General features: G+C 45.6%; 1 protein-coding gene across 1 annotated transcript in view; it reads right to left on the bottom strand.

Moving 5' to 3' along the window:
• The window catches only part of SLC6A11 (solute carrier family 6 member 11), a 128,633-nt gene that overhangs the window by 31,773 nt on the left and 83,769 nt on the right, over positions 1-13,091 (bottom strand). Inside the window, exon 7 of the mRNA XM_045991487.1 lies at positions 599-702. Coding sequence (XP_045847443.1) covers positions 599-702 — 104 coding nt within the window. The remainder of the gene's footprint in view (positions 1-598; positions 703-13,091) is intronic.

Below are 13,091 nucleotides of genomic sequence, written 5' to 3'. Positions count from 1 at the left end.
GTGGGTCTCAGCCTCAGAGAAGAAATCAGGCTGCAGGCATGAGAAACCAGGCAGCCAGGGCGAGACAGTGTCAGGCTCAGCCCCCAACTTGGGCACCTCCCTTCCCAGTGCTGGGTGTGGCCACATGCAGGAGGCCAGGGAGGAAGGCTGTGGGGGAAGATGGGGCACTGGCCACTCCAGATGGGGACAGGAGAGGAGTCTACATTCAAGTGAGAAGGGGCAGGGAGCTGGTTTCTGAACAGAAGGCAGAAGAACAAAGCCAGATCTGGGTTCAAGTCCTGGGTTTGCCACTTACTAGCTATGTCACTGTGGGCAAGTCACTTACCTGCCCTGGGATAAATATTTGCCATACAGGGTGGGACGGAGGTCTGAACAAGATTCCTGGAATGGATTTGCTTTTAGCCTGCAATGTACTCTGATCACATTCATTATTTTCCTAGCTCCTCAGGTGGCCCACTTTGTGATCCTGGGGCAGAGAGAGTCTAAGAAACAAGCCATCTGTCTCATCCTGGCTCCACACAGTGGGAAGACAAACGTGAACTAGCCTGGCAGCGCAGAGGGCTTTGGTGGACAGCGGGTAGGGCTGTGAAGTGCTCACCTGTAGCAGTTGTTGTTATAATTGTTATAACTTCCCAGAGCAGTCAGACAACCCAGGCAGATGGCATAGGAGAAAAAGATCTGCGTCCCAGCATCTACCCAGACCTGCAGGAGGGCACAAAGAAGTCAGCATGAAGAGAAGTCAGATTAGGGATGGCCCCATTCTTGGAAATCCTCCACCCTCCCCTGTCCTCCAAAAAGTCTAGGCAAAGCAAAACTCAAACTTCCTAACCTTCTAGGGAATGTGCTTTAAGAGTTCTATTATTGGAGACTGCTTCATTAAATACAAATGTCCTTAATTCCAGAATTTTCCAGAGGTTATGGATAACAGTTCACTGAACAGCAAGAATTTGGACGTTTAGGTCCCTGCTCCAGCTATGTGACCTTGGAAAAGCTACTTAACCTCTCTGAGGCTTAGTCCCCTCATCTGCAAACTGGGGAATGAACTACCCTCTCAGGATTGTTAAGAGGATTCCTGTGATATGGAAACGGAAGCTCCTGGGACCCAGCTCATAAGCTAAGGCATATTTAAGCCAAAATGAGTAACTGCTTATCTTTGTGATTAAGAATGCCATGAGTAAACTGTCATAGGATTCTGTCCCTGAGAAAATATTTGCATAGTTGATTCAAGTTTAAGAGGTGGCAGGGAAGAGATAGGAGAAGGGGGAGGCCCACCCATATCTTTCACCTTTCAAAACAGATGCATTTTAGGCTTCCCATGTGGTACATAACGGAAACCACTTTCTTAGTCTCCAGGCTCCTCTCTGGCAAAAACTGCTGTTGACAGCATGACACGCACACCAGGAGTTATGATGGCTTCTTTAGCACGTCCCCCCAGGTGCTCTCTGTGCTCAGCTCCAAGGAAAATCCATAGCTAAAAGCTAAATGCAGCCGATGACCCTGATGCTTGAGAATTAGGTGCCACCTAGAGAACAAGGCTTTGCACTAAGTACAAATACCCACTAACATTTATTGTGCATTTGTTACGTGCCAGGCACCGGTGCTGAGCCCTCTGTGCGTTATGGCACTTGGACATTCACAGCAACCCTCTGTGGCAAGTGCTATTATGCACCCCCTTTTACAGCTGAGGCAACAGGAACGGAGAAATTGAATGACTTATTCAAGGCCACACAGCTGGGAGTGGCAAAGGCAGGTTCATAGAGACCACCTAGAAGTCCTCTGGGGTAATCTCCCACGCAACACAAGACTCTCTTCTGACTACTCCTGACAGAATCATTTGTTTGATTACTGCTAGTGACAGGAAACTCAGTATATCCTGATGCGGTCCTTCCTTCTTTAGAGTTCTGACCATTAGAATATTTCTAAAAATGAGAGGAAATCCCCCTTCCTGAAGGTGTTCTTAGTTCTAGGACCATCCAGACCACACCTTCCTCTTCTGTATGGTGGCACTTTAGAGATTTGGAGAAAGCATCAGTGCCCCTTGGATCCTAGAACTCTTCCTTCTCTAGGCAAAATAATTCTATTTCCTCTCTCAGGGATTTGATAATAACAGTACAGGTCACTGTACCCTGGATTAGCTCAAGCTGGTTAAATCATTCAACAAATACTTATTAAAATTGAAGATCATAATGCTGCTTTTCAACCTAAGAAATGAATACATTTTTCTCCCTCACTGGAGTGTCTTGGAACTGATGAGGAACTTAAGGAGAGCTCTTTCGTGGTATGTGTGTAGGGTAGGGATGCCAGCAGATAAGAGTGGACTGAGACATGGGGAGGAGGAAATGGAAAGATGGAATAAAAAAAAGCTTTTACAAGAAGTTTTGCCATGAAAGGGAGTTGAGAGATAGGTAATGGAAATGTAATTTAGGAAGTTTTTTTTTTTTTTTATGGCAGAAACTCAAGGATGCTTAAATGTTGATAGGAAAGGTCCAGTGCAGATGAAAGTATTAAATATGTAGGAGAGAAACATATGCTTTTACAAGCCCACCCATTCTGCCTCAGTTTTCCCATTTGCTACCTCAGTGGATTCTCTTTACCCCAATCCAGGGTAATGACCTATATACCAGGTACTCAAATCTCCAAGAGGAAGAAAGCAGAGGTATTTTGCCTGGAGAAGGGAAGAATTTTAGTGTCCAAGGGCACTGGTGATTTCACTGAATCTCTAATCTAAGACTAGTAGTAAATCATAAGGAAAGGTAAAACACAGTACAGATACTGCCCCAGGGAACAGAAGACGAGATCACAGGAGCCACTCAGCAGGACGTTCAGCATTCAGTTGAGCCCTGCTCCTCAAGTCCTTCACTCTTCCTGAAAATGCCTCTGCAGATTAAATGTCCCTCCTCCCAGACCCCTCCCTGTCCTCTGGCTGAGCATGTGGATCGCAGTGAGAAAAACCACCAAACTTGTGGGAAATCTGGCTTCTTCACTGTGGCTGGGCCCCATGGCAAATGGTTCCTCTCCACCCAAAACATGGTAAACAAGCCCTCTGTGACTCTGAAAACACCAGAGAGATTTCCATCCACACATCTCAAAGTTGGGACCCCTAAGAATGATCTTCCCTTGTGGGAATTTTCCTTGCAGTCTGCTCACTGAGCACATCAACACTAAAACAGACATCTGCTGTTTTTGTCCACCCAGCATCCATCTCCCCTTTTCAGGTAACAGTGCCCTAATTTCCTTTAGGAAAGCCCCTCTTCTCCACTGGGATGTAGCTTCAGGGGTGTTCTCATGACCCAGGCCTGGCCAACAAAAGCATTTCTCTTGGCCACAGTGATTGGTTCAAGGATGAGCATATGATGCAAGCCAAGCCAATGAAACTTAATCCTGGGACTTTTACTGGAGCTACTGCAAATGGGACACATCTTTTTTTCCTGGAGATGCTAATCTTGTAATTGCTGGGGATCATCCTTGACCATGAGGGAAGAGCCTATCTGAGAATAAAAACAATGCCGAAGAAAGCAGAGTCTAGAACAAAGAAAGAGGGGCACCTGGGTGGCTCAGTTGGCTAAGCGACTGCCTCTGGCTCAGGTCATGATCCCGGAATCCCAGGGTCGAGTCCCACATGTGGCTCCCAGCTCCACAGGGAGTCTGCTTCTCCCCTCTCATGCGCTCTCACTGTCTCTCTCTCAAATAAATAAATAAAATCTTTAAAAAAAATAGAACAAAGAAAGGCTGATATTGGTATAATGACTTGAGTACCTGGATCCAGCCATACCTGAAATGAACCCTACCCTAAAACATTTCAATTTCAGAGGCCTATAAATTCCTCTTTTTCTTATGTCAACTTGAATAGGACTGCTGTCACTTCAAAACTCAAAGAATTCTGACTAGTAGCAACATTAAGTTCTTAGAAAAACCCAGGGGCTGAAGCCCAAATCCCTCCATCAATCCCAAATTACTGAAGAACCAGCACTTATTGAAGGCCTTCTGCATGCAAAACCCTGTGGCATAATCTAAAAGAAGTACTATACAATTATATAGAGCACTGCATCCCTGTTTCTTGGTGAGAAAAGGTGAGACATTTAGAGGCAAAGGAAGCCAGTACCTAGGAGTGGTTGATGAAGGGGGCAATTAACATGTGCTAGAACAATCAGAGAAGGCTGTCTGGATGGAGGCATACCTTTAAAGACTGGAGAAAGGATGAGAAAGGACATCTTGGGTCTGGAGATTCATGTGAGAGGAGGATATATTCTCAAATGTTTTTTCCCTCTTGTTCTACCTTTATGGTAAAAAGCTTGTCACTGTTATTCTGATGTTTAGCATTGAATCAATACTTTCATATAATACTTTTAGTCCTCCCACTTTGTGACACTGAGGGTTGGTTCCCAGCTACACTGAAATTAGCCAGTAGTCTCAGTTTCTTTTCCTTCCCTCTCCTCTAGCATCTAATTAGAAGAAATACTCATTTTTTTCCAGTTAATATATGAAGGCATGTGTGAATTTATTCTATTTTTCACATACATACTCCATTCTTTCCTTTTTTTTTCCTTCAAAATGGTTGTCACCATTTGTATTGACGTGGATGGAACTTGAGGGGATTATGTTAAGTAAAATAAGTCAAGCAGAGAAAGACAATTTCCTAATTTTTAATACTTGTCTATATCTGCACGATCAGAATGCACAATTGTATTATCTCTTTGATAGCCATGGAACTGTGAGTTCTACAGGTGACTATAAATTTAATGCTTCCCCCGCACCCCACCAGTCCTTATGTTAATACCTCTCCAGTCAGTTTGGTTGCCTGTAGTTTGTTCTCTAGTAGGTTCCTTAGGCAAGGCTCATGGGAAATACTACTTCCTGGCGTCTTGCATGTTCATAACAGTTGACCAATAGCTTTCATACTTGAACTCATCAGTATGGCTGTATATAATGTCTTTGGTTCCCTTTTTCTTTTCCTGAGTATCTTAAATACCTGTTTAGTTGTCCACTGGCACTGAGTGCTGCTGTAGGAAAGTCTGATACTTTCTGATTCTTGCTCACTTACTCTTTTTGTCTGAATGACCAACAGGTTTTTTCTTTTCTCTTTAATATTCAGTCATTTTGATTAAAATAGGTCTTAACATTTATCACTCTGGGCTGATATTCCCAATCTTGTGGTGCACTTCTTCAAGATATAATTCAAGTCTTCTCTTTAATTTCAAGGAAAAACATCCCTGAATTACCATTTTAGGAAACCAATTTGTTCCTTTCCCCTGCTTTGCATTTCTTTTGGGGGGACCCATGTGTATGTTGGACCTTCTTTGTCTACCTTTTATATCACCTTTTCTTCCACTCTTTAAATAATCTCCTTTCTGGCTTTATTATTTTCCTCCTTTCCATCCCCTATTCACCTTATGGTGTGTACTCACCTCTTTATTCCTTTTATTTAGTTTTTCCTCCTGAAATGTTCTGCCTTTAAGCTGTCCTTTGGTCATCTTTCTTTTCAAATCTTTTTGTCTCACAATTTCACCTACACTATTACTTAATCACATCTGTTGGTTCTTCATTTTTTTTTTAGCTTGTTTTGAAATATTAGGTTTCAGTATTCAGCTGTTTTGTGGCCCTATCTGTGGAATACATACATTATCTATAGGAATACTATTATGCTCATAATTCTTTTTCTTTTAGTAGTTTTTAATGGGATTTGACATGATCCTTTTCCATTCATTCATGTGCAGGTCGGACACATTTCCCTGTCCTCTTACAAGGAGGTTTTCTTGTATGGAGGAATAGGGATGATCCAGGATAGATTGTCTAGCCTTACAGTTCTAGATTACCACTTCTATTAGTATAAAAACTGAGACTGCGCAGACAGTACATTCTGAAATTATTACTCTCTGTTCCCTTCCTTCATTCCCACCCAAAATTTCTCTTTTTGTTTCCTCTAGCATCTCCAACCTGCTCAAATTGTATTCTGATCCTAGTGGCTTCTCCCCAGTGTGGGGTTCTCTCTGGCTATGGAGCCTCAGCTGCTTGGTCCCTAGACTTCCCAGGTCCCAGACTTCTGCCTAAGCTTCTTACAGCTCTCCTACTTTCACCTATAACTTGGGGCCCACATATATCCCTCTTAATTTTGGCTGACATTCTAAGATAGCTCTACCAAGCCTACTCTCCTAAGGTCCTCTCCTTCTAGGGTGAATACTCTCCTTCTAGGGGTGATTCCTGGATTTCCTGGCTCTCAGCCTTCCAAATTTCCTTTGCCTTCATCTTCATCTCATCTCATAGAGTTGACATCATGCAGATGTTATTGGTATCAGTGTTTGGCTCCACCTGTTCACATTTTGTGCTTCATGGAGTCACCTAAATATGCCAAAGAAGTTTTTTGTTTTGTTTTACTATCCTGGTTCTTCTCTTTTGGTGGCGAGATTCTGGAATATTTTTTTGAAGGTTTTTTTTTTGTTTTTTTTTTTTTTTCTTTCCTGTAGCTATCTTATCTACTTGGTTCTCAAGAATGTTCAGGGAGCAGATGAAACAAGATTGGTGTTGACTGGAGGTGAGAAAAGAACACCCATGGTTCAGCAATTTGGTAGATGGGGTATAAAAGAAGATGAGCTGGATTTTTAAAGGGAGGAAGGAGGAATATTGTAGGGAAATGGGGAAGTATAGTTTTGGACAAAGCAAGTTTTAGACATCCAAGTGATATGTGCAGGAGACAGATGGAAAGTTGGGGCTTCATTTGGAAGTCACAGATTTGGAAGTCCTCAGAATTTTAGGAGTAACTTTACATCTCCTTGACTTCAGGTTCAAGCCTTTCTCCACTGGCTTTTTCTATTTTCTACATTTGGAAAACTCAGGTTGATAAAACTTTTCTGCTTCAACACATGCTCACTGGGCATTCAAGAACTTCAGGGTTAGATTTCTTGAAAAAGTCTCATGAAGAAGCATGAGTATCTTTGCATGGAGTCTGTACCATTACACTTCTTAACAGATTTGCATAACTGAGGTGTGTCTTTGTTCTTAAACATATGCCTATCATTGCAAAAATGCAACAGGGCTCCAGCTGTCAGCCTTCTTTTTCATCAGGGAAGGAATTAGTTAATTTACCAGGGAGCTGCTATATGTATTAAGATAATTACTGCTGGGCTATGCAGGAATAAACAATAAATCCCCCAAATCTCAATGGCTTAGCACAACAAAAATGTATTTTTTTGCCAACAAAAAGCCAGACCCAAATTGTGAAGGGGTGTTCTTCAATCCAGTGACTGGCCTTACAAGACCTTCTGCCTTATCATCAACACACCCTCTGATGCAAGGAACAAAACACTGGACGTTAGCCTGGGAAGTTTTAAGAGCTAGATGTAGTTGTTGCATGTATCGCTTCTGCCCACATACAGCTGGGCAGAACCAAGTTGCATGGTCCCAAGCTAAAATCAAAGGAATCTGGGAAATGTAGTCTTCCTACTTACCAAGGATGAGAAAAGGAAATACTGATCTGGTTTGTGGACACATATCATTATTTCTGCTACAGGCATTATCACAAAAGTGTATTTCCCTACTTCTCTCTTCAACGTGGAATTCCATGGGCACCCAGAGATCAACTAAGATTAATGGTGGCTACTGGAATAACTTGATAAAAAGGGAAAAGGGAGAATAATAAAACAGACTGGCAATATTCATGAACACTTCCACCAGTTTGATGATGTCTTAAGAAGTGGAAAACTTGGGGCGCCTGGGTGGCTCAGTGGTTTAAGCCTCTGCCTTTGGCTCGGGTCATGATCTCAGGGTCCTGGGATCGAGCCCCGCATCGGGCTCTCTGCTCAGTGGGGAGCCTGTTTCTCCCTCTCTCTCTGCCTGCCTCTCTGCCTACTTGTGACCTCTCTCTCTGTCAAATAAATAAATAAAATATTAAAAAAAAAAAAAAGAAGTGGAAAACTTGAGTTAATGTTTGTTGAAAACCTATCCTGTACTCAAGGCTTCTGTGGACATGATCTCATCATTTACATAAGCATCTCAGTAACATAAGTACTGTTTCTCCATTTTTATAGAAGAGGAAATGAATCCATACAAGGTCAAACAGCTTATCAGGTAGAGTCAGGTTTGAACACGTAACACCCTGGCTCCCTGTTTTACAGAGAAAAGCTGGGGCCTCCTGGTGTGCTGAGTAGGCCTGGAGTCTAGCTAGGATTTAAACAGCTCTGTAGCTGTCCAGTCAAGGACAAAGGCAACCCCACCTCAATGAAAGGAAGACCAGGCAACTGAACTCCATTGACCAGCATCTCCCAGGATGCTAGAAAGGGGGCAGCTCAGTGGAGAAAGGGCTTCCTTTTCTCAACACAATTTGAAGGGAAAATAGTCTCCACAAAACAAACCCTAAGGAAGCTGGGTCAGTAGCTGAGAAACGGATCACTCCCCATGTTCTACAGCAATGAATGGGGGGCGTTCTGGCAGCATGAATGTGGGCGGTCCACATTCAGAGGTTTGGAGAACAGATTTGCATGGGAACAGGGGAGCAGGGCCCCTTTAGAAGAGAGGTGGTCCCTCCCTCTAACTTCGGGTCAACCTCATCCCTTTCAGGGCAACCAGTTCCAATGAGCCCTGGTGCACAGTAGGTACAGAAAGCAATGGGTCAGAGTGCAACCAGCCTTCCCAACTAGACCCTCAAGGCCCAGTACTACACTGCACAGAGTAGGTCCTCAATGATATAAGCAGGGAGAGCAAAGAAGGATGGACAGACAAGGACAAATTCTTCCCTACCCCCACTTAGAAGCCACATTTGTCATGATAGATGCTCAGTACTGGCTGCCCCTGTCCACATGGAGATCCTTTCACAGTTCATAAAGCACCTGCTTATATTCTGTGACCCAGAGCTGCCCTAAGGTGGGCATGATTATCCCCAGGTTAGAGACAGCTGTGTGCAGGGCCAGACGCATACTTACTCTCTCCCCACATGCCCATCTTGTCCATATATGTGGAATGTCTCATCTCTTAGATGTTTGGAAGTGAAAGCTTCATGTCTTAGAGAGAAAAGACTTATCCAGCTCAGGCCGAACCAAGGAGAAGGTCCTTGTGCATATGTGGTTAGCATCTTCCTCTTTTTCTCTTATATACAAAAGCTTAAAAAGATAATGTGTGTGCAACAGATATTCAACACAGTGCCTAGCTCTTGTAGGGCACTAAGGAAGTGCTCAGAAACCCAGCCATGAGCTCTAACAAATGGTAGTATTTAGTCAACATTCATCCCTCCTCAGGATATACCAGTATTCAAAAGTCTGGAAGAAAAAAAAAAACCTCTTCTCTCTTTTTCCCTCTAATACCCATGCACTGGGTATCCACCCTGTGCCAGGCACCGTCTTCCCTCAAGGGGCTCACATTCTCGCAGGACGGACCACACACCAATGCAGAGAAGCAGCAACCCCACATCTGGTGGAGAGGAGCAAACAGGGACTACACGGGCTGAGGTCGCAGGGCCGTGGGGCCCAGGGCCTTGCTCGGTAAAGATGCAGCTGCCGCCCTGGGAGCCTGAGGAGACTGGAGCTGAAGGTCTCCTCTATGGTGTCTTGTGCAGCATGGACTAGAGGAAGAAGCCCCCTCGAAATGTACTTTCAGGCCTACACACGGAGCCGTCCGTCAGAGCAGAGGGGCAGTGCCTGTGTGCACCAAAGCTGATGCCAGTCGGCAGGCCTGCTGTGTCCTGGAGTTGGTGGCAGTGTGGCCCTGACACTGGGCTCTCTGACAAATGCAGCATCACCCGTCCTGCCACTAGGGGGAGGAGGTGTGTGGTGACAGTGACGCCGGCCATCACCATCCCAGCTCATCTCTGTTCGGGCCGAGAACACACCAGGGGCTATTCTAAAGGCTTTGCAAGTATTAGACTCACTGTTGAGCTATGATCATCCCCTTTTTATAGATAAAAAAACGAATGCCCAGAGAGGTGAAGTCACACGTCCCTCCAGCTTTGGAGAGATGTGCACACTGGTTGCTGTGTGAGGGGTTACCCTTAGGGACAAATGAGCCTCTGGAACCTGGCCTGCCCTCTGGAAGACCATGCCCAGAGGGAATAAGTTAAATAGGATGGATTCTGTCAGATGCCTGACTCCAAGCCTTGCTGTGGCTTAAGGAAAGGGTGAGAGCTTTGGGATCAGGAAGACCCAGGTTGGAGACCTGCTTGTCCACTTACCTGCTATACAACCCTGGGCAAGTTACTTCACCTCTCTGAACTTCAACTACTTCATCCGTGAAAGATACAGTGAATGTAAGGTACACAATCTTAAGATTAAGATTCCCTTAATCTGATTTCTTTTCAGGGCTAACGCTTCTCAACTATACCACGAAAACCAGCTCCTGCCTCTTTCCTACTCTCCCAGCCCCTCGAGACCAGGTGAACCAATCAGATTTCTGAGCAGCACCAAACACTGCAGCCACCCTTCACTACCGTAGACTCACTTACTTTTAGGGCCTGGAACGTGGACACGACCATGAGGGGCAGAAGGAGCCAACATCTCATCGCTCCCAGACTCCTTACAGTCCCAATGCCAGGCCAAGAACATACGTGAAAACCGCCTGTCCCAACAACACATGCAGCATTTGGCTTTGAGACCTGAGTAGCCAGGACAGGGCTTGGTGGCCCTCCAGGGGCTCACAAGCCAGAGCCCTTTGTCTCTTTAACATTTTCTTTTCATACAGGCAGCCACACACAGACACACAAACGCACATACACAACACAACTTTTGTAAGCAAACCCTTTGACTGAGGCTGAAACATAACTTATATGGCCCGGCAGAAAATGGCTGAGTTAAGCTCTTTCTTTTCTCCTTTTATATTGGTAAAGATTCTCAAAAGATTAAAAGTAGGTTAGGAGAATAATACAACAGCTGTGTTTCCAGTGTGTACCTGACAACGGCTTTTGTAGAAGTGAATAATTACATGAAAATCACTTCCTTCCCACCTCTTTCTCAGCCCCCTCTGGGTTGCTAGGCGCCCTCTCTCCTTCTTTCTGCTAATGCCACATACAGAAGCTGATGAATACAGTATGGCCATTATGTGGGAAGGGAGTCAGGAGGGAGAAGGATTCAAATGCTCCCTCCCTAGTGGATTCAATGGTGGGGAGAGGGCTATGGGGGAGTCTACTCTGGATATATTTAAATGCTAATGTGCTGGGCAGGCAGGCAGGGCCAGTGGGAACAGTGGTGGGAAGGGGCAGAAGCTCTTGGCTTGGAAGTCCCACTGGAAATATGTTCTGCAGCCTCTGGCTCTGGAGCCAAGCGCTTCCCTGGGCAGCCGGCCCCCGGGGCCACCGGGGACCCTGCCAACTGCCCTGCCAGTAAAGTGTCATTGGGCTGAAGGGTTGCACCGCGGGCGGTGAGGAGGCGTTCAGTTCTGTGGGGGGGAGCCTGGGTGTGTAGGCTAACCCTGGTGGCCCTTTTGTGTGGAGCAGGGAGCAGGGTCACTGTGGCTGGGTCTCTGCCCGGAGGCTGGATAGCCATGTCCCAGTCACAGAGCACTGAGGGAGTAGATGGGTGGTTGCTGGCACTGGGCTGATGGCAATGACCTCCAGGCCTCCTGAGGTAGAATCCTGAGGCCTGTGCATGTCTACCCCTTAATCCATCCCATGGGACAACTGTGCCCCGTTTTACCAAATGACTAAACAGAAGAGGTTCTGAGTACCAGAAAGCATGAGCAAGACCTGAAGATAGCATGTCCCCTGTCCTGAGCTTGTCTCACAGCTGTCCATGCACCCTTGGGGGGTTGCATTTTAGGCCAACAGTGTTCCTCTAGGGAAATGCAAGTGGCATTTTGGACAGGACAATGCACTGTGCAAAATGTCCCATTCACTGCAGGGGGCATTGCTTCACTGGCTCCCACTCTCTAAATGCTAGAGGCAGTCTCAGTCATCACAGAACCCAGAATCAGGCTCCCATGTGTTTCTAAGTGATCCTCTCCGGCCCTGGCTGAGAACCACTGAGGCAGGAGGAATCTGAACTGGCATCAGTGGTTGGGCTGCAGAATCCACATCCCATCCCTGGGAGCAAAAGGCCAGGAGCTTCTGGGCCAAACCAGACATCAGCTTCCAACCCAGCCCCAAAGTGGCTCATTGTCCTGTGTCAAAGGAGCAAGCAGCCAAGATGAACTCTCATCATCTCCTGCCATAACCGCTCTCTCCTCTAGGAATCATGGAGCTGATTCAAGGCAGGGAGCCAGGGAAAGCAAAGGCACGCTAGGATGCCCCACACCCTGGGAGAGCCAAGTGGTCACATACATTGAGAAAGGACTCCCTTGAGAGGAACATGAAAAATGAAACAGCCACAGTTAGTAAAGGCAGCTACCTCTGCATCTGCCAGAGACAAAGAAGTAAATACATTGAGTCACATCATTATATTCATTGCTTATTGTCTGTCTCCTCCAACTAGAACAAAGCCTCAATAAGAGCAAGGACTTTCATTTACTTTTTCTTTGATGCACCCCTAGCACTTCATGCACTGCCTGGCACATGGTAAACACTCAAAACTATGTGCTGAAAGCCCACAGCTGCTTAGCATTTCCAGACCACAGGAACAGAGTATTCAAGCCTCATGCAGAGTCCTGGCTACGAGACCAAGTACAGTATGCGCCAGATTGACAGGTTCAGAACACCTGGTTCCAATCCCAGGTTGCCCTGATAGGTCCTGTGTGTTCTCCCTAAAATTCTCTCTCCCAGCTTCAGTCTTCTAATCTGCAAGGAAACTGGATTGTAGTTCAGATGACAAATATGGGGTACACACATCGCACTCTAATTCCTGCCCAGGGCAGACATTGCTAATCGATTTCACTCCTGTTGCTTCCTATGGCAGACATTGTTAATCAATCCCACTCCAATTCCTGCCCTACACACCGTTAATCAGTAATGTGTCCCCCCCAACCCTTCTTCTCATGACAGATATTGCTAATCATTTGCAACATGCTCTTACCCTCCGTCCAGCTGTGGTAGAATTCTACCACCAGTCTGAATTGGTAAGTGAGCTAAAACCTATGAAAATGGTCTTCTAGCTCTGATGCCCCAGAGCAAGGATATGTTTTGGGGTCAGCTGAGACTCATTTTCCTTGGGGTGTTTCAACCCTCCAGTCTTGAAAGCCCAGGA

This window comes from Meles meles, chromosome 20 (genome assembly GCF_922984935.1).
Source record: "Meles meles chromosome 20, mMelMel3.1 paternal haplotype, whole genome shotgun sequence".
In the NCBI taxonomy this organism is placed as follows: Eukaryota; Metazoa; Chordata; class Mammalia; order Carnivora; family Mustelidae; genus Meles; species Meles meles.
The sequence above is the reverse complement of the archived record's forward strand: the minus strand, read 5'-3'. Positions and strand labels throughout refer to the sequence as shown.